General features: G+C 37.9%; 1 protein-coding gene across 9 annotated transcripts in view; it reads left to right on the top strand.

The window, feature by feature from the left end:
- The window catches only part of celf6 (CUGBP Elav-like family member 6), a gene marked incomplete at both ends in the record, with an annotated part of 135,532 nt that extends 112,186 nt beyond the window's left edge, over nt 1-23,346 (top strand). For 2 of the 9 annotated variants that reach the window (XM_079238208.1, XM_079238214.1), the window contains 7 exons: nt 9,613-9,756; nt 10,695-10,839; nt 12,198-12,347; nt 13,144-13,206; nt 13,785-13,865; nt 17,683-17,826; nt 23,219-23,346. In XM_079238208.1, the coding sequence (XP_079094334.1) occupies nt 9,613-9,756; nt 10,695-10,839; nt 12,198-12,347; nt 13,144-13,206; nt 13,785-13,865; nt 17,683-17,826; nt 23,219-23,346 (855 nt within the window). Of the gene's footprint in view, nt 1-9,612; nt 9,757-10,691; nt 10,840-12,197; nt 12,348-13,143; nt 13,207-13,784; nt 13,866-17,682; nt 17,827-23,218 lie in introns of all 9 variants that reach the window. The other 7 variants (XM_079238209.1, XM_079238215.1, XM_079238211.1 and 4 more) reach the window with 5 other exon arrangements.
- Between the last annotated feature and the right edge of the window lie 596 nt (nt 23,347-23,942).

Here is a 23,942-nt window from a genome sequence, read left to right as displayed (position 1 = left end):
TTTTTTGGTGAGACTTCTGGATAGAGACAGCATGGAAACTTTGTCAAAGGACTCTGTAGCCAGATCAAAATATTTTTTCTTACTCTTTTCTTTAGTTTAACTGCTATTATGATGAGTTCATATTTTGTATGATGGTCATCTTTTTGCTTTGAATGTTAGAGTCATATAAACCTGGGCATGGCCTAACTGTATAAAAAACACTTAAAATACACTTAATATCAATAAATATACTTACTTAATATTTATAAAATATCAAATCACTAGCAAATTAAAACAAATGTTTAATTCTTCCCAACTGGTTAGTATACTTTACAGTTCTGTTACCCAAAAAAATAGCAAATTAGTAAGCTACTGGACATGTTTTTTTCAGCAGCCTGTTTCCTCAGTTAAACCCACTGATAAACTTTGCTTTTGACACTGTCCCACACCAGAGAAGCCTTGTTTCGTACAAAAGAAGTTGTCAGGCCAAAGCTATGAACTCAAGCCACAAATAATGCCCTAATCAAGCTCAGCTTAAACCCCAAAAGCGAAAGTGAAGATATTAATAAACCCACCATGTTGCCTGCTTTTAACCCGATACAATAATTAGATCTATTTAGGACCAGACTCATGAAATACGTCTAGCTTTTTATTTTCCGCATACATACAATAACTGCAGGTTGCGTACGTCTTTGTGAGATTTAATAGTGAGAGATTTCTTGGATCAAAAAATCATCTCAAAAGTACCCAAAACACTTACTGTATAAACTCATTATATTTAAAGTCACCAAAGTGACTCGAACCACATGGTGACTAGATTTATAGTCATTCACACTATCTGTTAAAGCAGACAAAAAAATCCTCACAATCAGCATCAATCACCTTAAAATATTCAGGTGGATACTTTGTCTCTTTATCTTTTCATTCTGTATCTGTGTCCCTCTACAGTGAGTCATCCTATTTTTTAAAGAAATAAGTATTTACATTCAAAGTCTCATAAAAGCATGATTGCTGCACACCACACACACTTTTTGAATATATTATTCAAAAACCTCTTGTTCTTCTTCTAAATGCTCTTATAACTTGTTTTATTGTAACTTTGTACCACCACAGTTTTGCCTGTAAATCAAGGTTAAACTCTTAAATATTCAATCATATTTCCCTGACTACTACACATCGACATGCTTTGTTTGAAAAAGATAATTACAAAACAAAAACTTAAAAAAATAAAATAGGAGAAAAAAATTAACCACATTTCTTTGGTTAGACTTTAGAATAGATAATGGTGTGAACATTTACTAGGGAAAAAGTAAAACCTATATATTGAAAAGAAAAAAAAAATTCAAGTACTCACCCTTGTGCAACAGTCAGATAATTAAGCAGACCTGAATAGTTTTTAATAAGGACATAGCCGGTAAAGGGCTTTGCAAAAGTCAAACTTTCTTTCAGCAACATGGGAGGAATGTCTTGGAAACATCTCATCAAAGCCTAATTACTATCAGTGACAGGTTGGCCTCTGCCATCGGGCTACTTTTTGTTAAGGAATATTAAAAATGTAAAATACTTGAAAATACTTATCATGGGAAGCTTCATTACAGAGACTAGAGGGAAGGTTAACAAGTAAGTCAATAATATTGAAAAGCACCCTAGAGTTAGCATGGCTCTTCAAACTGAAGTTGGATTAATAAGTAGCTTTTGCTGCCTTGACTGCATCCTGATATTTCAGCATTACATCCTTTATAATATGACAAGACACTTCCGGGTCATCAACCCCCCATTAACATTTGACTTGCCTATATTTATTCATCAAAGCCTGAATATCATCAAATGAGTACTAGTGTTTATCCTGATATGTTGTAGATCAATGTTACACTACCAATTCTTGTTATTTGTCCAACTGTAACTCAGATTTTGGAGGAATGACTTCAGTTATTTTACAGACAGGAAACACACTTGTACAGTAGTTATGTGTTATATGCAAAGCAATTTTCTTTTCAAACAACAGCTCATTCCTTTCTTAGGCTTGAAAAAGGTCACCAAAAATCCTTTAATAAAAGAATTAATGATTTACCAAACATCTTGATGCTAGTGCGGTGTGTGTGTTGACTATGACACAGCCGTACACACGAACATCATCTCTTTCTGGCAGGCATCCGCACCTTCACACACTTCACTGATGTTCCGCAATAAATATTTACGGATGCTTCCTGGCAGCCAGATAGTGTCCTGGAAGCCAGATGTAATTTACACATCTTTTTGATGCTGCTTCATTTTGCATTACATTGAAGTAGCGAGGGGGAGAAATAAGTTGTAGAGTCAGTTTAGTCTGCATGGTTGCTGTATACAACAGACAAACTTTTTTGGCATGTAAGCCTGCAAGGGTCAAAATTTAATAAGGAGTGGACTATGAGCCAAGGAATGATTATGTTGCACATTGATCAAGCAGTTATGACAGGTCTCTTACTGAAATTTGAGCGTAATCAAGATATTTATCCTCTCTTCAAAATATCTTGTTGACTCAATCAATAAAGTATGTTTACATCCAGCAGATTTACATAATTGACTTATGTGAGGCTGTGTTTTGCTTATTTGCACAGCGCACTTGGCTCATGCTGACTAAGTCTGTGTACTTTGTGTATATTGCTCTGTCTTGAAGCTCAGGCACAGGTGTACTAGGTCAAGCCACTGAGCCACCTGAGGTCTGGTGCAGATGAACTGTCCAAGGCAACATATGGAGCCCCAAAGAGACCAAGGGTGGATCAAAAGACAGCCAAAATTTCATTAATAATCTATATTAGCCATAGCTCTCTCCCTCTATCCCCTGCACCTGTTATTCTCATCTCTCCAAATCCAACTTCCTCTCAGATTAATAGGCAAGGTGGCCATAAGTATCCAACTAAAGCTTTGGTACCGATGGGGGATGCAGTTAATTTGGATAATATCTCTGCCACATGTCGTCTACAACAGACTAACAGGAGGCAGGATTCAGAGTGGGCTGCTCTGCACACTGCCTCCTGCCAGCTGTGAGGCCTGAATGAACCCTTAACAAAGAGTTGTCTCTCACTTTGTCTTTCTTTCCCCTTTAATAGTCTATCAGTGCCATTGTTGTTACCACACACACACACACACACACACACACACACACACACACACACACACACACACACACACACACACACACACACACACACACACACACTCACACACTCACACACACACACACTTCACACGTCCACACCATAAAGAATACCTGCACCAAAACACACTGGCCGACAATGAAAGACTTTAATGAAGCTTGAGGGCAAGGGATGTCACCAAAGGGCATGTGCTGATAGATGGGGTCACAGCTTTAATTGATGTTTATTGCAGATTGCAGGTGCTTTCAAAATTGACTTAAAAGATGACGGAGCAAAGAGCGAGCCCGCTTACCGGTTCAGCTGTTGAATTACAGTAAGGCTGCAGAGGCACAGGTGGCAAAACTTCAAATGGCAAAGCCAGGGGCAGGCACACAACACCCAGCAAATTGCAGACATTGTCATGTTTGGTGTCACAGCGTGGCTGACAGGGCCTGTGGAGCTTGTCGGTGTTGGCAGCAACAAGAGTGTGCTTGTGTGTGATACTATAGTTCTGGATTAATGAGAGATAAGACCAAGCCAGAGAACACTGTCGGAGTGAAACATAATTCATCTAATGACACATGAAACTACTGCAAGATTTTAGCTGCCTCTTGCTTTTCTTGTGCTTCTTAAAAATTAAAGTAAAAACTGGTATATGGACAAAATTGTACAACACAGAGTAGTAAAACTACTTGTATGAGTAAAACTTTTTCTTGCATTTTTGCTGTGATTCTGAGTAAAAACACATGCAACCATACAGAATCCAATAAGGAGAGTAAGGACACAAGCTGCCATCTTCCACTGCTAATGAAAGGCAGTGTTTCCACAGGGCTTGCAGAGTTGCAGCAAATTGCATGGAGTTGATTATGAACCCATAAGGGACACAGCCAATTAACAAACAAACTCTTTTGTATTCAGTTGTTTTTTTTTTTTTTTTTTTAATTATTATTTTTTTTTTAAATCTTTTTATTTTTCAGCAAGTCCTCCATTGATAATGGAAGTTATTTAATTTTAAATTCAGACAGTTATCATAGTTTAAACATAGGATGTCATTTAAAGTCTACCTCAGTTAATTTTGTTAATATGCCATGAATAAAAATCAGCTATCAAAGCTGTATCAGAGTTTCCACTAAGAATCTGATGTGTACTGCTAACAGTCTCAAAATGGGAGGTTAGTTGTTTTTCATTGAAGGGTGGATGAATGCTTACTACTTGTAGGTGGGGATTTATACCTATTTTATGTGAGAAGCCAGTCAATTGAGTAGCCAGCCCAAGCTAGCAAATTTTTTGCCAGATGCTAGTTATGCTAGTAGCAGGAGCTTTGCTAGCTGTTGGTGGCTATCTGGGATGTTGGTGTTAGATTTGCACATTTACAGATACCATTTACTACATTAGGAATAGCATCTAGCTTACCTAATCCATTGCAAGGCCATTAGAATATTTTTAAAATAAATAAGAAAAAAAAGAAATGTTGAATTTGTAGGAATTAAGAAGAGCATTAAGTGAAGGAATAACCCCAGAAATGGGAATTTAAAAGTAGCTTCTACATACTTAATGGCAGCCAAAAAAAGTTCATAGCACACATTAAACTGTGTAGAAATAGCTTCTGTAGAGAACAGAAAAAAAAGCATCTATTTACTTGTTGGTAGACACTTCACAAAGGCGTCTTTCTATCACAGTAACATAGAGATAAAAGCATTATGCCATTTCACTGCTGTAGTTGAGTTCTAATCCCTCAATTACCATTGTGCTTTTTTCCATCTACACATTTTGTGCCATATACAAAATCCAATAAGGGAGATTTTCACAAGTCAAGTGTGTTGTTGAAGAAATTAGATTAGTTTTTGAACCTGTGACAAATTCCTTAGTTGTACCTGTCAAAAGTGACGGCTCCCTGTTGGTCCTTATCAAATTCGGCGAATTCATTTTCTCTCCAGGTATAGGAGTCATGCTGTTGGAGGTTATTATTCCGTTTGTTTGTCAGCTTGTGATTTTCTGCAGCCAGAGAGGAATATCTACTTTGCATCCAGTGGTTGTTGTTTGCCACCACCTGTTCCTTCATTACCTGGCCACATATTTCTCTTCCTTTATGTGGAAAGGAACTCTTGATATGTAAGGGGGATCACACTCTGAAATCGTCTTGTCTGAGTATACATTCAGTCTTGCTCATTGTCTGCCTAACATCTAGATGTAAGGATATGAAATTTGTCTAGTAAAGGGTGAGGACAAGACCTTTTTTTTATGAGGATATTTTGGTTTTCATGCTACAACAGTCACAAATGTTTGGCTCTGACATGAGCTTCAGGGTGTCAACACCTGTGGAGGGTATTGGTTTAGATTTGCTGCCAAAACTATTCAGTGGAGACATTACAGAGTGGGTTTCCTTCTGTGCTGCTGTCTATCGCAGCATAGTTTGCTTGGAGAAACCAGACCAGGCCAAGCCTGGCTGAGTCATGGTGGAGTGACTACAGGCAGCCTAAGGCTTTCACAGTCACGATGCTCACAATGCATTCTTCATGAGGTTTTAAATGAATATAAAAGTACACAGATATACAAAGCAGAAAATGAGCAAATCTAAATGCCAGGCCCCTGTGCTGTGGGTAGGGTTGAGCAACAGCGCTGGAGGAAGATGTTTGCTCAGTGCCAGCCTCATTAAATCCAACAGCCTCGTCCCTTCAACTGGCCCACAAAGTTTAGAAAGAATAGAGGAAAAAAAAGGTCAGGAGGTGAAATTAAATGAAATTAGAAAGGGAAAAATGCTGCCGTTAACGCTGCCATATCGGTATTGATTTAACTAATTGAAATGGCACCGAGGGAGAAACACCAGATGGGTCTCCTCTGGCCTGAGGTGGGGTGCTGGCTGGCTCTGATAGGTTCCCATCTGAGACGAGCTGTCCCTGGGGTCCACACTGATGATTTCTTGCATAGTTATCTACAGCCAACACATTTTCTTGGTTGTGTTTAATAAGCTGGTTATAAGACGCATTTAACATGGCTTACTTGGAGGAAAAACTATAAAGAAAACTACTTTATTTTCTGCATTTAGCAGAGGAGTAATTACATAAATCATACAGGAAATACTAGATTCAGAGTAAGAGAATGTGATGATTAGGGGGTTGAATAGCTATATAAAATATGGTGACTGACCTTTGGGGATTGTACAAAAATCAGTTATTAATGTTGAGTTCAGGCAGGACAAATACAAGAATTTTCATGTAGGATTAGTTTTTCTTGACTGACCACAGTGGTGGTACCATCACTGAGCTGTTTCTGTTCAACATTTCATCCAGTGCTTATAAAAACAAGTGTTGACTTTTTGTATGAATTCGTTGCAATAGCATGAATATTCACTCTTAGTGTGCCCCTACAATATTTCACTTCACAGTGCACAAGTGTGTTTCTAAGATTTTCTGTTTGCATGTCTCTGTTAGAATAATAATGTACTTTCTATAAGCAGTGACTCAAGCTTTCACTTGGACCTGCAAAGAAGTTTATACTCCCTTTTTTTACAGTTCTACTGCAACATAGAGTCATACAAAGTCTTGCTCAAGAAAAACGTGCAGCATTACTCACACTGGTCAGTCTTATGTCTGTCTACGGGTTCCCTGCAGTTCTGACATTTTTATTTCATTTCTACACATCAAGAAAATATGGAAATTTTAATCAAAGCCTCTATTTGCACCAAGCCTGTCAGTATGAGACATTTTGTGAAAGATGAATTCAAGTTGTGATTATGGAGTCCTTCTCTCCCCGTGTCTTTGCTTTTATGATCTTATAATCATATACTGGCTGCCCCCTGGCTGTTTCTTTCCTTCTGTCCTGGTGGTACTCTGTACTCTTTCCCAGCATGCATTGCCTGTAATTAAATAGGAGTGTGGTCCTCTTGGCAGTGACCATGGCTGATTTCTCTGCCTGGCAGCCTCCTCATAGTCCCTTGTTCTTTCTGTAACTGTCTCTCACTCACACACCGACACTCTGCCTCCCTCTTTGTCTGGATGTCACATGAGGAACTGACTCTGGTCTCTGTCTCTCAAATTATTTAATCGGATGCAAACTCAGGAGCGCGGACATCAATACGGAACTATATCTGCCATAAGGAAGAGCCATTAGTCAATACTTTGCCCTCCACATGCCGAAGGCTTTTGTCAGACCTAATTGCCTAGTGCTGTATTCAGTGGAGCTTTACCAGTGGGGGACTGAGACTCCTCTGGGATCTGGTTAGGATCACAGTTCACTCCTAGTGTCTACAGCGGAGTTAGAAAGTTCACAAAAGCAAATATCACTTACTTTTCTTTTCCATTTAAGACTGACAGCTAAATGACTGAAATCATGAAATGTGCACATTTAATTCTACTGGCTTACTTGGTTTAGAGTTATAAGGCTTTAATACCTAGACTTTAGCATACAATGGACAATAAATGAGAGAAATTAAATGTGATTAACATTGTCTTTCCTCTCAAGTGATGCAGAAAGTTAAAACTTGCATCTTTAGTGAAAGAAGGTTGTTGTACTGTTTCAAATAGGAAGTAATTATGCAGCCATTAATTTGTTGTAGGTCATTTCCCATGAGAAACACACACAGCAAATTTGCAAGGCGCTGTTTCTAATCACACAATAAGGCATGTGAATGCAATGCACTTTTTTTTTTCTCCTGATTAGCCTATTTATAGAACATAATCTGATTAATAATGCTCAATATACTCACATATTTGCCTGCTCTTAGAAAGAGCATGTTAGCTAGAAAACTAGACTTACAATTAGCATCAGCTTGCATTAACTTGCAGTACTTAAAGTGTATGTGTAATAATGCCTTCACACTGAACCCGTGAGCTTGTAATGACATGGAAGAGCTTTCAGGAAATTTCAGCTTCCAAAGTTGTGAACACATAGCAGACATTTTTGGTTAATAGGCACCTACTCACTACCATGTTTAACAGCTGAAGCCGGTACAATCTGGAAAATGTGGATGACTCAAATGCAACTTTGATACTTCCCAAAGCTACTTTTATTCTTGTGGATGTGTAGGTATGTAAATGTGTTATATATATATATATATATATATATATATATATATATATATATATATATATATATATATATATATATATATATATATATATATATATATATATATGTATATATATATATATGTATATATATGTATATATATATATATATATATATATATATATATATATATATATATATACACACACACGTGTGTATGCATTCATGCATTTGCATGTATATGATTATATTTCTATATATCCTTGGTGTATGTTGATGTATGTATAAATATGAATATCATTGTGTCCATGAAATGAAATGAATGAAATGAAAAGTACTTTATTAATCCCCATAGGGAAATTCAATATTGTAGTATAATCAATTTGAGGAGGTCTTGTTCCAGAGGCTGATGGCTGCTTTCATTCTTGCGTCGGACCTGAAGAAGCCTGAAGAAGCCTCTCACCGAAACACACTTATACTATCTATATATATATATATATATATATATATATATATATATATATATATATATATATATATATATATATATATATATATATATATATATATATATATATATATATGTAGTTTGGCAATTTCTCAAAGCTACTTTTTGTGCTATTTTATAAAATCAGTGTGCAACAATTACTCACATTTAGTGATCAAGCTGGAAATAGCATCCAAATAAACTCTTTTATTGAGTTTTGTCATGTTTATGAAAAGACCATACAACCTGACCTATGAAAATGGGCCCCTAAAAATCGGCCTGACAATAAACCTTAACAATGACATGAATTATAGCCAAAACAATTTTCCATTTAAAAAAAGGGCTTTCCACAGGTTTTTAAGCACACATGAATGAGTCATCAGTCAAAAGAAAAAAAACATGTAAACTGTTAAAGGTAACAACTCTACAGCGCACAAAAAAAAAAAAAAAAAAGAAAAAAACTACACGTTTTGCATGCATGTCAAACTCAAGAAATATGCTACACACTTCATGCAACCTTTACTATGCATACATGTGATGGCAAAGCCGCCTCTTTAAACCCTTTATATATTTGGGTACAAACTGAAACTCTGTCATAGATTTTTATTTATTTATTTATTTTTTTTATCATGCTGTTGCATAAAAGACAGAATGCTGTGACAGATCCTTTTGCATGACAACCTATACGATTTATGGTTGTGTAGACAGAACTTGCCCTTGGGTGATAAGTACAAAAATAGGCAATCTGCCACCTCAAATATTTCATATTTCATTTATATATATATATATATATATATATATATATATATATATATATATATATATATATATATATATATATATATAAGTAATGTGTGTAATATTAATGTAGCAAAGCAAGCCGATACTCGAGCAACAGTTTTATATAGCCTTTTTTTTTTATTATCTAAAATCTTGAGGTTATATACAAAAATATGTTTTTTAAAAAAATGGAAGTTAAGTTGTGCAATTCATTCACCTTGTAAAATATATGTGTCTCTGTAGGGTGCCTCGTCCAGCCTGGTGGTCAAATTTGCCGACACTGATAAGGAGAGGACCCTGCGCAGGATGCACCAGATGGCTGGCCAGCTCGGCATCTTCAGTCCCATGACCATCCAGTTTGGGGCCTATGGCGCCTACTCTCATGCTGTAAGTCTCAGCCCGGCGGGGGAGGAGACGGTGAGCTTTAAAAAAAGAAATCAAAAACTGTTGTAATTTAAGGTTTGATCTCACTCTCTCTCCTACTAGGTTTGTGGCACTCCCAGTGAACAGCTCCCTCAGTAATTCATGCTATTAAATATATAACACATCAATATTGTTGGAACACGCACAGTAATCTTAAATGTTGGTGTTTTACTTTCATTTTTTCTTCTTTGTATTGTGTCTTCATGCCATTTAATTTTTCCAAAGAAATTGGTTATCGTGTATTCTTAGCAATATTATCTATTATCTACATTGTAGTCACTATTTATTTCCATATGTAAATCTAAATTGCCAAACCAGGCCTGACATTTTAACAGTACCACTAAATATACTTTTATTTAACCCCAAAAATGTTCACGTCATTACTGAGAACACACCCGTTCTCCCCCACTCCTTCCTCTGTTAGCACACCCAACCTCTATTTCATATTCACACATGAAAGTCACAGCCGAGTTAGGCATCTGTGAGATTTTACACTCACACAGTAGCAAACAACTCACACTGACAGGTGAGAATCGCCCACTCACACACACTTTTTGGCACTGCGATTCCCTTATTTTTGTCCCTCCCATAAACACATATAGAATACATACAGATATATAAAAATTCTCAACATTCTAAATTCATACCACCACATAGCCTTTATCTCATGTCAGTATAATGAGCACCAGGCCGAAGCAGTCGAAGAGTAGCTAGGAAGCAAAGCTGCAGGGCAACACAGATCACTCTGTTCAAGAACAAGGCATGGGCCAAGCAAACAGAGATGTGAGAGTAAACATGTTCTGATCCTGCGGCTATTTCACCCTCCTTTCCTTTTTTTTGTCCTTCTCTCCGTCCCTCCTGCCATCCGCCTCTCTCCCCACTGCTCTTTAATCCTACAGCAGATGATGCAACAGCAAGCAGCCCTGATGGCAGCAACACAAGGGTCCTACCTGAACCCTATGGCAGCCATCGCTGCCGCGCAAATGCAGCAAATGGCAGCTTTCAATGTCAACGGCCTGGTGGCTACTCCCATGACACCATCCTCAGGTATATCTATCTGTTAATACAGGGATGTTCTATTAAATGACACAGGTTATACTTATGAAGGAGGTCTCCCTTTCTCTCTCTCTATTTCTCGCTGCTTCCTTGGAACGTCATCATCATTAACAAGAATTACAGAAGCACTAGTATTACATTCAGTCAAGGCCCCTTCTGCTGTTGCCCTTGTTGCATTTTTTTTTTAAATGTAGGCTCCATTTTCTGGGAAAAAAAAGCAAGATTGTCAGTATTGAGTTAAAGGAAGTAAAGCCTTGTACTGAGTGAGGTATGGTGGGAGAAGATGTAAGGCATTTCTGTATGCTCATTGGCAGCCACATTATAGTCACTCTCTCCTCTCCGCTCACACATTATCTCTTTTTCATTCTTTTTCTGTCTGTCACTCTCTCCCTCTCTGTCTCTGACAGTATGTTTTCTGGGAACACAGCCAATCCGACGACTTTGGATGCAGAGTCCTTGGCTTATACAATATAAGAGGAAAGATTTGTGCGAGATAATCCTGGACCCCAGTCTGAACTATCTTTTTGGCCCTTGTCATGAGGAGCTTTGATGGCTAGACACTAAGTAGGCAGGCCGCCTGAAGGCAAGGCCATCGCAAATGTATTATATAAAGTGGCTTGACGCTGCACCTGGCATTTGTAATCCACAAGGCCTACATATTCCTGGTAATGCCTATCAAACATAATCCTACATGACTTAAATGCCCTTCACCTGGATAAGAAAAATAATAAAAATCCATCAGCACAAAAGGCCACTGGCAAGGTGACAGATTTGGAATATCACCACAGGGTGCTCAGGAGAAACAGTTCATATACTAACATTTACTATAATGTAAACAACGATGCCTTTGCTTTCTGGTGAATTTGAATTGTTTTAGACCTGTCCCTTGCACTATAATAACCATGATCTCTATGATTTTGAAAATACTCAGAATTGATTGATATCACTTTGTCCCTTACATTACGCAGCAGGTATAGCCTTTTCACTTGGCCTCTTTGTAAGGCAGCTCTGTATTCCCTTAATGTATGCATTGTAATTCTTGCCTGAAAACTTCTCAAGCATGATGGAAAATATGAGGCAGACTGTGCTATGCAAACAATGTGCTTCACAGTCTCCTGTTTCAGTGGTCGTGATTTTGTATTGCAGTAGTGTATCAACTGTCTTTCCTTATACAACCCCCCCCCAATTAGTGTGTTACCTTGATGGACCCTGTTACAGTATTTAACAGTAACATTTGTATCCATTAGGCGCATGTTACATGACATATATTCAGCACTTCACATTTTAAATATATGGCGTGTGGAGTGTGTACCCTGTGGTTTCCATAATAACTCAGCATGTATTTGCAGGCACCAGCACACCCCCAGGCATTTCTGCCACAGCCGTGCCCAGCATAGCCACCCCTATTGGGGTCAATGGATTCAGTGCCCTCCCACCTCAAAGCAATGGCCAACCCACATCTGAGCCTATCTACACCAATGGTATCCATCCTTACCCAGGTGAGACATTTCTGATTGACAAATGTAAGATGAGATATCTTCACAGAATATACTGTTTGAGTTGGTTGCTTGATCCTGATAGTGTTAGCTGCTCACACAGATCTCTCAGTGTTTGCTTACTGTAGTGTTGTACTTGATCTAAATGAAAACTTTACTTATTCGTCACAATTAAAGTTCAATCTGTTTGTAGAGACAAATTGAATCACAGTTTACAGTTTAAAGGTCATGAAAAGTCTTTTTCAAAAGAAGAAAAAAAAAAAAGATTGACAAAGGTTTTTTTTTTTTTTTTTTTTAATTTGTATAGAATCTGAAGCTAAATGAACTGATTCTTTGGCAGATTTCTGAGAAGCCTTCCCCATTGTTATTATGAATCCATCAGTTGATCCATCAGTCAGTTGTGGTTAATTTGATGGGTCTCAACCAGTCCGCCACTACTTAATGTTCTCTGGAGCTGATTCCTGAAGAATTGACAGACACTCACTCCCCGTTTTCTGCATTATGCAAAGGCAGCTGCAATCGTAATGAACTACAAAGTGGTTTGTTTGGCACGTTGTTAATATTTGATGCAAACATCTGGGGCGAACAGGCATTCTGAAGAACTGGAAGATATGACAACCTAAATTTCTCCCACTCCCTGTGTGATCCTACCGCCTGATGGATCTCTACCGCAACGCCAATTTCTGTCTTGATCTTTAACATTATCTCTTTTTCTAAGTGTCCTTTCATATTCTCTTTTGCTTCCATTTTCTCCATTGTCACCCTCCTTTTCTCTGTCTCGTATTTCATCTCTCTGCAGCACAGAGTCCAACAGTGACTGACCCTCTCCAACAGGCTTATGCTGGTGTCCAGCACTACGCAGGTGATCTGTCTCTCCTAACTCCTCTACTCTCTCACTTCCTCCATCTGTCTCTTTGCCTCTTCCTCTCCCTTTTGGTTTGACACATCAGTAGACACCATGACAGGTAGAGATAGCCAGATGACCAGCCAATTTCCTCTTGGATTAGGCTACTTTACATTAGGATTGGAAAGGGATTTTCAGTTTTCCTGATTATACAGCCACACACAAAACAGCCTAATTCCAAAAGTACACTGAGAGCTGTGGATTTGAGCCTGCCATAGCCTTGTACATGAGCGATGACAGACCTCTCATAACCAATGCTTTGTGCCTGACATCAGCTCTCATTAACATGGTGTAAGTCTCCCTCTCTTTCTTTGTATGTCTGCTTAGTCAAACCCGCACTCCACTCCCCTCTTTGCCTTTCTCTTTGTGTAGTGATCCACCAACCAAATGAGCCAATGCTCCAAGTCATAATGCAATTTATTTATGCAATGTCTAGAGGACACAAATGAACAATGGAATAATGATTTGAGTTTTGTTGTGTCAAATATGAAAATAGAGATGTGAAAAATTCCACTCTGGTTCTCCCTTTGCAACAGCAGCCTACCCTGCCGCCTATGCGCCAATCAGCCAAGCGTTCCCCCAGCAACCAACCATCATTCCCCAGCAACAGAGGGAAGGTAAGAGCGAGCAAGCGCGCCCACCCAAGATAAAAGGTGATAATTGCCATGTTCCATTCTAATGTAGCTGCACTGCTTTGAATTAGCGAGGGAGGGAAAAAGCTGGCTGGGGAAAATGTGAGGAAAAGGCTCCCCTCTTCTTACAGAGAAGAACATTAGCAGTGAGATGGAAAGTTACTCTGTCATTATTCAAAAACTGCACTAATTCAAACTCGCAGCGTTGGACTGCTTAATCAGTCCATTACAATGTGTTTAAGTGGTTATAAATATTCATCAGATTAATTAGCTGCATGCATAATCATTTATTACCATTCCTAGTGTAGCGTTCATTCTTGTGCCACAGCATCAGATGTAATAAAGCATAGGATATACTTTGATGGTAAATCACTCTTTTTGACACCATTTGTCAGTCTCAATTATTCATCTATATGATTATATCAGACAGCAGAGATTGACATGAATATTCAATATACGGAGTTTCAATTGAGTGTTTCCAACATTACCAAGAGGAAAAGTTAGTTTACATTTAAAATTTTCCATAAGGAGCATAAGCGATAGTCACAGTTTCGCTTTGTTTGTAGGAAAACTGATGAGACTCAAACTTATTCCCTTCACATGCTAAATCAATAAAAAAACAAATGAAATTGTGATAATGAAGATTTCAACTCACATTGCTACTTTAACATATGTTCTTTATTGGTAAGAACTGCTATGTTTACATGGGAGTTTTAATTCCTGTTTAGTCCCGAATAAAAGTTTATTCTGCTTTAAACTGATGAAAAATGACCACGTAAACACTTCATTCCTAATGCAAACTGCTATTTGGAATTAAACTTAATTCCAATATAAGTGGCTGGTTTATTTGCATTTTAATTCCAAACTATTTAATTCCTCTGTCATATAAACCTTAATTCCGCTCCAAGTTAATTCTGGTTGTTCTGTGCATGATCGTTACCTTGTCCTGTCCTGATGATGTGCGTTGTTTTACCTACCATGTTCGGTGGTCTATCATTCTTCTCCTTTTCTGTTGCTGCAAAAAGTGAAGTAGTATACTCGTGTTGAGCTGGTACTTTGCTTATTTCCAGATACGTCACGTGCACCCTCTGTCCAATTAGAACCCTTCCCAACCCGACGCTCAAAGGAGAATTAAGCAAGGACGTATTTCATGTGAACTTTCATTCGGAATTATTATTTTCATGTAAACTTGTAGAAGAATACGTTAATTCTGTATTAAATCATTTGGATTTATTAATTCTGATTGAAAAAAAAAAACAAAACAAAACATAATGTAACCGTAGCCAATGATAGAAGTCACAGTAAAACAAACACAGACACAGCCACAGACATCGGCACACATGGAGAGCTATTCTTGGTTTAGCCAGTGGCTTGTCTGAGTTCTGGCCTCCTCAGGGTTTTGGCTGCTATCCCAGCCTGTCTCAGTCCACTGCCACAGTCTGCAGCCCTGCCATTTAACAAGATACATCCAAACCTGAATATACTGGAACAGTCAAGTCACAGCTTGAACTGAGAGCTACACTATCAACAACAAAGTCATTTTAGGTATATATGTATGTCAAAATAAAAAAATAAATCCTGAGCTGTAATTTTAACCAAACAAATTATATCTGTAATGTAAGAGAAATAGTCTTTTAGTGTACTTCAGTGTTACATCGTAGGCTGCATGACTTTGCATGTTACACTAATATCATATCTTAGTTATTGAGAAATTAAATGGTCTCTGTGATGCAGTAGTCTTTTATTTCTGAGAAGGGTAAAGCAAAAGTAGCTCAAATCTTAATCCACAGAGCAAAAAGGAGAAAACCTTTCTGCATCTAGTCTGTTCACCTTACTCAGGATCCAATTTCACCTAAAAAGTTGATATGTAAATAAGAAGGATAACTGAGTTAAAATGATTTATACCAACAGAAACCACAAACAGTTCTTAAAATAAGTTCAATGGTAACTGTTTACATAGCGTACTTTTAACTTTGCCTAGGCTCTAAAATGAGCTTTTACAAAATACAAAATATTACAAAGCTTCTAATATGAACAAACTCCATATATGATAGGCAGCACTGCTTTTCTCTACAATTAAACACCGTTAAGCATATTGGGGACAATGTAGGGTTCAGTGTCTTGACCAAGACATCTTTGTATGCAGAGTCAAACTGGTAATTAAAGTACATACCGTCCAGTAAAAAAAAAAAAAAGGCAATATTAGCTGACCCACAGTCACAAAATATAGTCCACTACAAACAGCCACTACATTCTCTGTATAAATGTTAATCTACCCACTGTATATTCTGGGTCAAAGTACAACATGATCTCTAGCAGGCAAATAAAAATAAATATACAAAATTGATGAAAAAATAAAAAAAAGACTTTTTCCATTTAACACGTTATCCGAATGATCTACCTTCATAAGTCAGGCATGTTTTTGCTTCCACGTGGCTAATTAGCATTGTCAGCATTAGGACCATTGTGAACTCCACATGCAGGTAACGTCAACAAAGGTAAAACCTCATGAGAAACCTCAGCTCGCAGTCATTTCCCTTCCACCTGAGAGTTCAAATAAGATTTTCTGCTGTCCAACCAAATAGGACACAAGTCTCAATGTACAGCAAGCATGTGAAAAAGTGATGCATGAAGGTGGTTATGTAATCATTAAAATATTCTGCTTTTAACATGAGTGCAAAGAATTATTCAGCATGCCAAATAAAAAGTCTTGCAAACCAGCTTCAGGTATTCAATTCCCTAAAACCCTTTTAAAAGCAAGAACTCACCATAATGTGAACCACTTAAACATAGACAAACAGAGATTCAGACTCCATTATCATTAAAAACAAAACAAACAAAAAATCCCATTTTCTGTGGGTGTGTGTCCTATATCTTGCCGAGACATAGCAGCACTACAGCCAGCTACCACTGCAGCCCTCTTATCAGCCTTCTCACCAGACCCCGTCTCATCTTGTCATGCTATGACCCTGAGCAATGAGACAGCAGAGGAAGCTAGCCAGGCAGCCAAGCTTACTGTCTCTAAGTCCATCACATCCCTCGCTCTTTTTCTTCTCGATGTGTCCATCCTTGGCTCCCTCTCTCTCTGTGTCTTGTCTCTCTCCAGTTCATTCCTGTCTTTATCCAGATTGGCCTGCACAATATGTGGCAGCTGGTTAGATGAGTATAGAGGGATGGATAGAGACTGGAAGACAGTCCCTCTGTCACATAGTAATTGGAGCAAAAACTTGGCTTATGTCTTAATGTGTGCTCTGCCTCCTCTCTGTTTCTCCATGTCTCAGTGGTCCAGTGTCCGAATAAACATCTCAGTCTCTCTCTTTCAATCAACCTTTCTCGTGATCTCTACTTTAACAACAGGCTGTTCTTGCTTTTATTTTTTCCTCCCCTATTCCTTTCTTTCTTTCTGTTTGACTATATTTTCTCTTTGCCAGCCTATTTTCTAAGAAAGTACTGAAATGTAAGTGTAGGGTTTATTGAAATAGCCCCTTTAGTTATGACATTGCCATATGTGTAGCAGGGCCCTAGAGGATTCAAATGGAAAACACACACACACACACACACACACACACACACACACACACAAAGATGCTGTACAAACAACATATTTAAAATGGGATTATGGTCTACAAATGTAAGAATAATCAGGTTTTACAAATGAATACTTTTTGCATTATTGCATCGTTGCCTTGATCCCTTTATGGTAATTTTTCCACCCACATTATCATGGTCAGTCTCCCTCTCACTGGGCATCTCCTGTTTACGCTCCCACATAACCCTCCTGCTGCCTTTCTCTCATCACCAGGGCCAGAAGGTTGCAACCTGTTTATTTATCACCTGCCCCAGGAGTTTGGAGACGCTGAGCTCATGCAAATGTTCCTACCTTTTGGCAACGTCATCTCCGCCAAAGTCTTTGTGGACCGAGCAACCAATCAGAGCAAATGTTTCGGTGAGTCAACAATTAATGTTAATGACAGAAAAAAAAAAAAAAGAAAAAACACTGAATGATGAACGTCACTCAGTGGCTGTTTGGTACTCATCTCATGACTCTTGTTGCTTCCCTGCAATTAGTGTTTGCCTTTGCTTTTATTTTCACTGTCTGTCCTAATCAAGGTGCAATTAACATTTTTGGAGTAGCATTGCATGCCCCTGCACAAGGGGGTGAGGAGGGAAATTAAGGAGCAAAGCTCCTTGGTTTCATCACATGAAAAAGGAGCAAGAGGCAACATCCCAGCCTGATGAATAAAACCTAGTGCTAAAAACTGACGTTCTTTGAGTGGGTGCTTAAGTAAGGCTCCAAAGGCAAGTCAATCTTGATGCATGTTAAAACACCCAGCTTTACAGAAGTAATAAACAAGTTCAAAGTCTCAAGCAGATTCAGGCAGATTTCGGTTAATTTGATTTGTCCCCTAATGACAATTGACATTCATTTTGTCTCTCAACTTTCTTTTAAACTACATATTAAAGGAATATCATTGTTTATTTTTTTATATGGTTATGTGAAGTACTTATGAGAAATCACCTGAAGCAGCCAGCAGTCAGAGTGCTCTTGGGTTGGATAAACAGAAATTGGAGAGCTACTTAGAACAGGAATTACACAAAGAGTTTTTTTGCCATCGGGAAAAAGAAAAAAAAAAAAAAAAAAAAAAACTTCTCTAAAAAATATAATTTATTTTAATGACAAACTGATTTATGAACTTAAATTTATGTATGGTCAAAAAAAAAAAAAAAGAACACATTAAAAATGCCATGTCATGATTTGTTTTTTTCTTTTGCTCTTTCCATTTCTTGCTTTGTGGCTGATAGCTAGGCTAGCTACAAAGAATTCCTATCTGTTTTAGGAAACCGGTAGGAATTCATGATTACCTGCAGCTAATGGCTGATTAGCATAAACAAACCAAAATAATTATTTAACTATCAAAAGGTATACATTATCATGAAAAATACAAGTTTACCTAGTTTAGCTACTAATTTGGTTGAGTTGTTTGCTCAGGTTCATCCATTGTGTGACTCCTACTCGGACTGCAAAACAGCTAAATCAGCAATGACCAAATGCAAAAGTTTACAATATGCCAGTTCTTTATTAAATTAAGACAGTTCTCATTTCCCAGCCTCCTTCATGCAAAGGATAATCATTTTCCCAGCCTCCACTCTACCTTCAGTCGGGCAACCCAGCAGCATCCCGTCAGCCCTCCCCTCCTTACGTCTCGCCTCCTACACAGTATAGCAGTTCATCAGGGTGGAGGTGGTGCAGGTGGAATCCATGGGCTTAAAGAGATAATAATAGACTGGTGTGGGGCTCGCTGTTGATTCAGTTGGACAGCCGCACCCAGGAGACAAGCGCAGAGAGAGCCTCCCATCATTGGCTTTCTTTCAGTTTCTCTTCAATGTGGCATTTCTATGAGGCTCTCTCCCTTCTTCCTCACCTCGCTCATCTGTCCATCTCAGGACAGTCTGTCTCTCACACTCACGGTGCATGTTCTCCTCTGAACATATGCCTCTCACTAACCCTGTCAGTCAAACAGCCAGCGACCCTCTCAGTAGTAATTAAGATGTTACCTTAAAAAACAGCAATTCATTTTTTGGTTTTTCAGAGTTTCCTTCACTCTAATTTTTTCAACCTTTTATGGACTCAAGGCTGTTCTGTAGTGTGTTGACAAATTAGAAAGAAGATGTAAGAGATTAAGATGAACTTCACATGCTTCAAACAATTTAGTAAAAGTCACCATAATAGTCTGGATTTATCCTTGATTGGTAAATGGACATGAAGACACAGAAAAATGAGCAGATTTATTTTCTGTACCTCTACATAAATTATACATTTGTAGAAACCTGTGATGATTAGCAAACCTAAACTAAAGACACTGACCTTGTGCATGCTTATGTAAAGAAATGAGGTTGTTAGCTGAAAGGAACTTTTCTAAAGCCTGAGGAATGTATTGGAAATGATACATATCAGCATGTCTACATGTTTGCTTTTAGTCAACAGAATTCTTTTCTGGCAAACTGCTTGTCAATGTAGCATGCAGCTTGTGAGTTGTAACAGTTATCTTTGCACACATGCTCTGATTTCTCTGTTGCACTGGTGACATACATACTGGGATTATGTGTGGAGATGATAAGATATCGCTCTGAAACAGAGTACAAACTGAGAACCATGAGAGTTTAAAAATGATGTAAAAAGTTTAAAGAATCTTGAGTATAGGATTTGGAGGAGATCCTAAAGGGATGTATAAATGTCTTATTCAGATATGTTTACTAAGTTAAGTATTGCTTGAAGAAGGACAAAGTAGATGTATATGTGACATGCTCAAGCATGTCCTTTTGTTATGGTGGCATGTCAGTAACGCATGCCATTTAAATGAAGTAAATATAAACATTCATGAGGAAAACATGCTTTACCCAGAGTGATTTACAGACGTGTTGGGTTTAACCTAAGACTTTAACATTAGACTCAGTCTTATGTCTTCATTCACTCCATATTGGCATTTAAAATTGATCAAAGCTTAGCATATTCAGTGGAATTTGCTGGAATTAAGATGAAAATAGATTTCAAAAGGTCTTTTGTGCATGGAGTACACACCACATACACCTCGAATAGAACGTGGTTTTTAGAAGCAGCCAGAATGCTTTTTACAAGTAATTTACCTAAAAGCCCTTTGAAAATAGGATCAATCTTCTCCTGTTGATATTTTTTCGTAATGTAATATCTTTAATGTTCTCTTCAGTGTCTGTTAGAATCATTTAATTGGTGCCTATCTGCTAAATATTTTAGCTGTGCAGATAGCAAAAAAATCAATTAATGTACCACATTACATTCACGTTAAAACCATATTTGCTTAATTTAGGCAGAAAAAAAAAAACAATTAAACGCAGCAAACAATGACCATCAAAATGAAAACATAAGAACCACACTTAGATTGTAGGAGCGTTACACTCTCTGATCCCTCAGTTTAGGTTAAGCACTTGGTCATAACCTAGTTGCCCCCAGAGAAGCTATGTTAAAGAAGAAATGATTTTCTAAGACCAACTATCAAGTCCCCACTGTACACATCTTTACTACAACTGTTTTTTTGGTGAGGGAAAGAAAAACATAGCAGAAGTCATTTTAACTGCTCAACCTGCTTCTTCGCTTTTTTCCCCCCAAACAATTCAAATGCACACTTGGTGTTGCACTGAATTTATTAAACACCAGCCAGTCTGATGGCTGAATTGGAAATATTTACATCGTTCTATATCATTCATTATCCTTTTGAAAGAACAAAGACTGTGCATGTGTATCAAGTAATATAGTTTTCTTTTCAAGGCCTATTAGATTGAATTTAGGCATGTTCAGTTAGGGGAGCTGATGGGAAAACTTTGGTTCTGACACTGTTGTGGATGTTACATTGCATGTATTATCCCTCTGATCATTGTTGCAGAACCATCACAGGCCCCATATTAACTGTATTTTATGATGGCAATGGACAGCAGAACAGCACTTCCTCCCGAGGAGCTGAGCAACATTTTAAGGAACAAAATAAATACAATGAGGATTTATGAGTTATGGTAAAGTTGCCAAAAATAAAACAAACGTTATCTAATCGGTGCTTGGCACAAAATGAAACCTTAAAAAAAAAAACCCTCATGGTCTATCTTGTTTGTTCTTGAAATATTTTAAAGATGCAAAGATAATTTCTATCAAGAAATTAAATAACTAGAACTGATGCTTCTATTAATTTTGTCAAGCTTTGTTTGAGGCTGTTGAAAAGCCTCTGGGCAAAAAATGTCAGGGAGATGAAGAACTGTGCTTTCTGAAGTAATAATGGTGTTCCCATTTTTGTTCTTAACAAGCATTTTACACTGAATATTAGAAAATTTTAATGGTAATAGCTGTACAGATAATTTTACCAATAAATCTTTTGCATCACTTCTTTTTCAAGGAGCTGATACACACTTGAGCAGATAAAAACCTTTTGGGAATGTTTTCTTGTGTAGCAAACATGTCACCCAAATGACTGACAACATAAATGATTGGCTGTTTCCACTTCTAGAGAGTAAACATTGATAATACTCAGTGAGATGAAAGAATAATCACAATGTCAACAAATGAAACCAATTACTAAAGAGCTCTGTCAAGTTGTTTTTTTTTTTTTTTTTCTCATGTCAGGACTATTAGCTTAATCCATTGCTCATTGAAATTTAGTCAGTAACTCTCTTTAACTTAGACTATGTTGCACTTCTAGAAAAAGAAAAGCAAAACACTGATGAGGAAAAGAAAAACACACACATCTGCTTTAATGTGCACAAATTGAAAGTTTGTAATGTAGTCTGTGGTGTATTTCTCTGCACTTAAAAAAAAAAAAAAATCTCATCACTCTTTTGGCATATGGATGTAAATGTGAGGTATGGAGAGTCATTAAAGCCACGGCTCATGTGTGTGTGTGTGTGCGCGTGCATGCATTTGCATGAGTGTAGGATTGGGAGGGGGGATCACTACCAACTGACAGGCCCTTCCCAGCTCAGTTTGTTTAAAAGGTTTGTAAAAGAAGCAGCCTTATCTCACCCGCACTGACAAAAGCCTGCCCTCTCCCCCCAAATTAAATTGGACCCATAGCAGTGTGATCAAATCAGCTGGCAGGCGGAAAATTCTGGCCGTCAATCACAGAGGTGTCTGATAAGAGCAGGCAAGGAGTCCCGGCGGGGAAAGCTGTGGGCTCATTCTGTCTCGACACCCAGGTGATAACTCAGAGTAGCAGGCACCCCCGTCCTACACACCTTGCTCCTAGCATCTCATTCCGACCTCCTGCCCTTTGCTCTTTACTTAGATACATGCTCAGTCACACACATAAATTGAAAACAGACACTAGCTTACCCACACACACACACACACACACACACACGCAGGACTGCTGTTCTTATAAGGCTCAAACACTCAGGTAACATATACAGACCCTGCTTTGCTCTAAAAAAAAAAAATCCACTTATAACGTGAGACTCGGTTTTTCTTTTTTCCTATTTGTAATCTCTGAAAACCTTTTCATGTCTTTTTTTCCACCCTTTTTCTTTTCTGTTCGATTTTAGCTCCCAGTTACTAATAAGTCTTTGTTTGATTTTTAATATCTGTGTTGTTAGCCTTTGTGGTATATAATCTTTTTAATTCAGAGATTTTCAATTAATCTACTGAAAAGAGAAAACAAAGACCTATTGTCGTGTCATTGTTAAGAGTTAAAAAGGTTTTTCTTCTCTTCGTTCATCTCGCCTGTCTTTTCTCTTCTTTTCCTCTTCCCATTTTCCCCTCATCTCTCTCATTTTTCTCTCTACATGTCTCAACCCTCCCCTGCTCTGTGGTCTCGTCTCAGGCTTTGTGAGTTTTGATAATCCGTCCAGTGCTCAAGCCGCTATCCAGGCCATGAACGGTTTTCAGATAGGCATGAAGAGGCTGAAGGTGCAGCTAAAGCGGCCAAAGGATGCCAACCGACCTTACTGACTTGTCCGCTGTCCATACCCAGGTACTGTCACACACATGCCATGAACACTAGCGCCAATTAAAACTATTTCATGTAGAAAACCGTGATGGATGAACTCGGTCTTGAAGGCATGCCAAAGTTGTGTATGCCTGGGCAATATTAATATAAAATAATCTGCAAAGAAAACAAAATTATTTTTACTCACTTTATAACTTTACTATTATTTGCTTTTTAGTGCTTCCTTGAGCTTTTAGATCCCTTGGAAAAAAAGACGACAAATGTAAGGACAAAGTTCTGAAGAAAGAAGTACACAAAAGCATTACAGTGTTGTAGGTAATGGAGGTATAAATCACCCAGGAATTCTATATCTATATAATTCTCAGTTATGAGAATGTCAAAACAGAAACCATGAAAATGGAAGAATAACTATGACAGTTTCAAATTACATTTATTCAACCAGGGGAATGTGGGTAAATACTTTGCAACTGAGACCGGACTTTGTCCCTGCATGATCAATGGAAATTACATAAAAATATGTAAATTTTTTTTTGAGATATGTCACCTTTAATTCACACCTGTTCAAAGCTCCAGGTCAAACTGATGATATCAGTAACAA

This window comes from Telmatherina bonti, assembly GCF_933228915.1.
Source record: "Telmatherina bonti genome assembly, chromosome: 1".
In the NCBI taxonomy this organism is placed as follows: domain Eukaryota; kingdom Metazoa; phylum Chordata; class Actinopteri; order Atheriniformes; family Telmatherinidae; genus Telmatherina; species Telmatherina bonti.
This window is presented reverse-complemented; position numbering and strand designations above follow the sequence as displayed.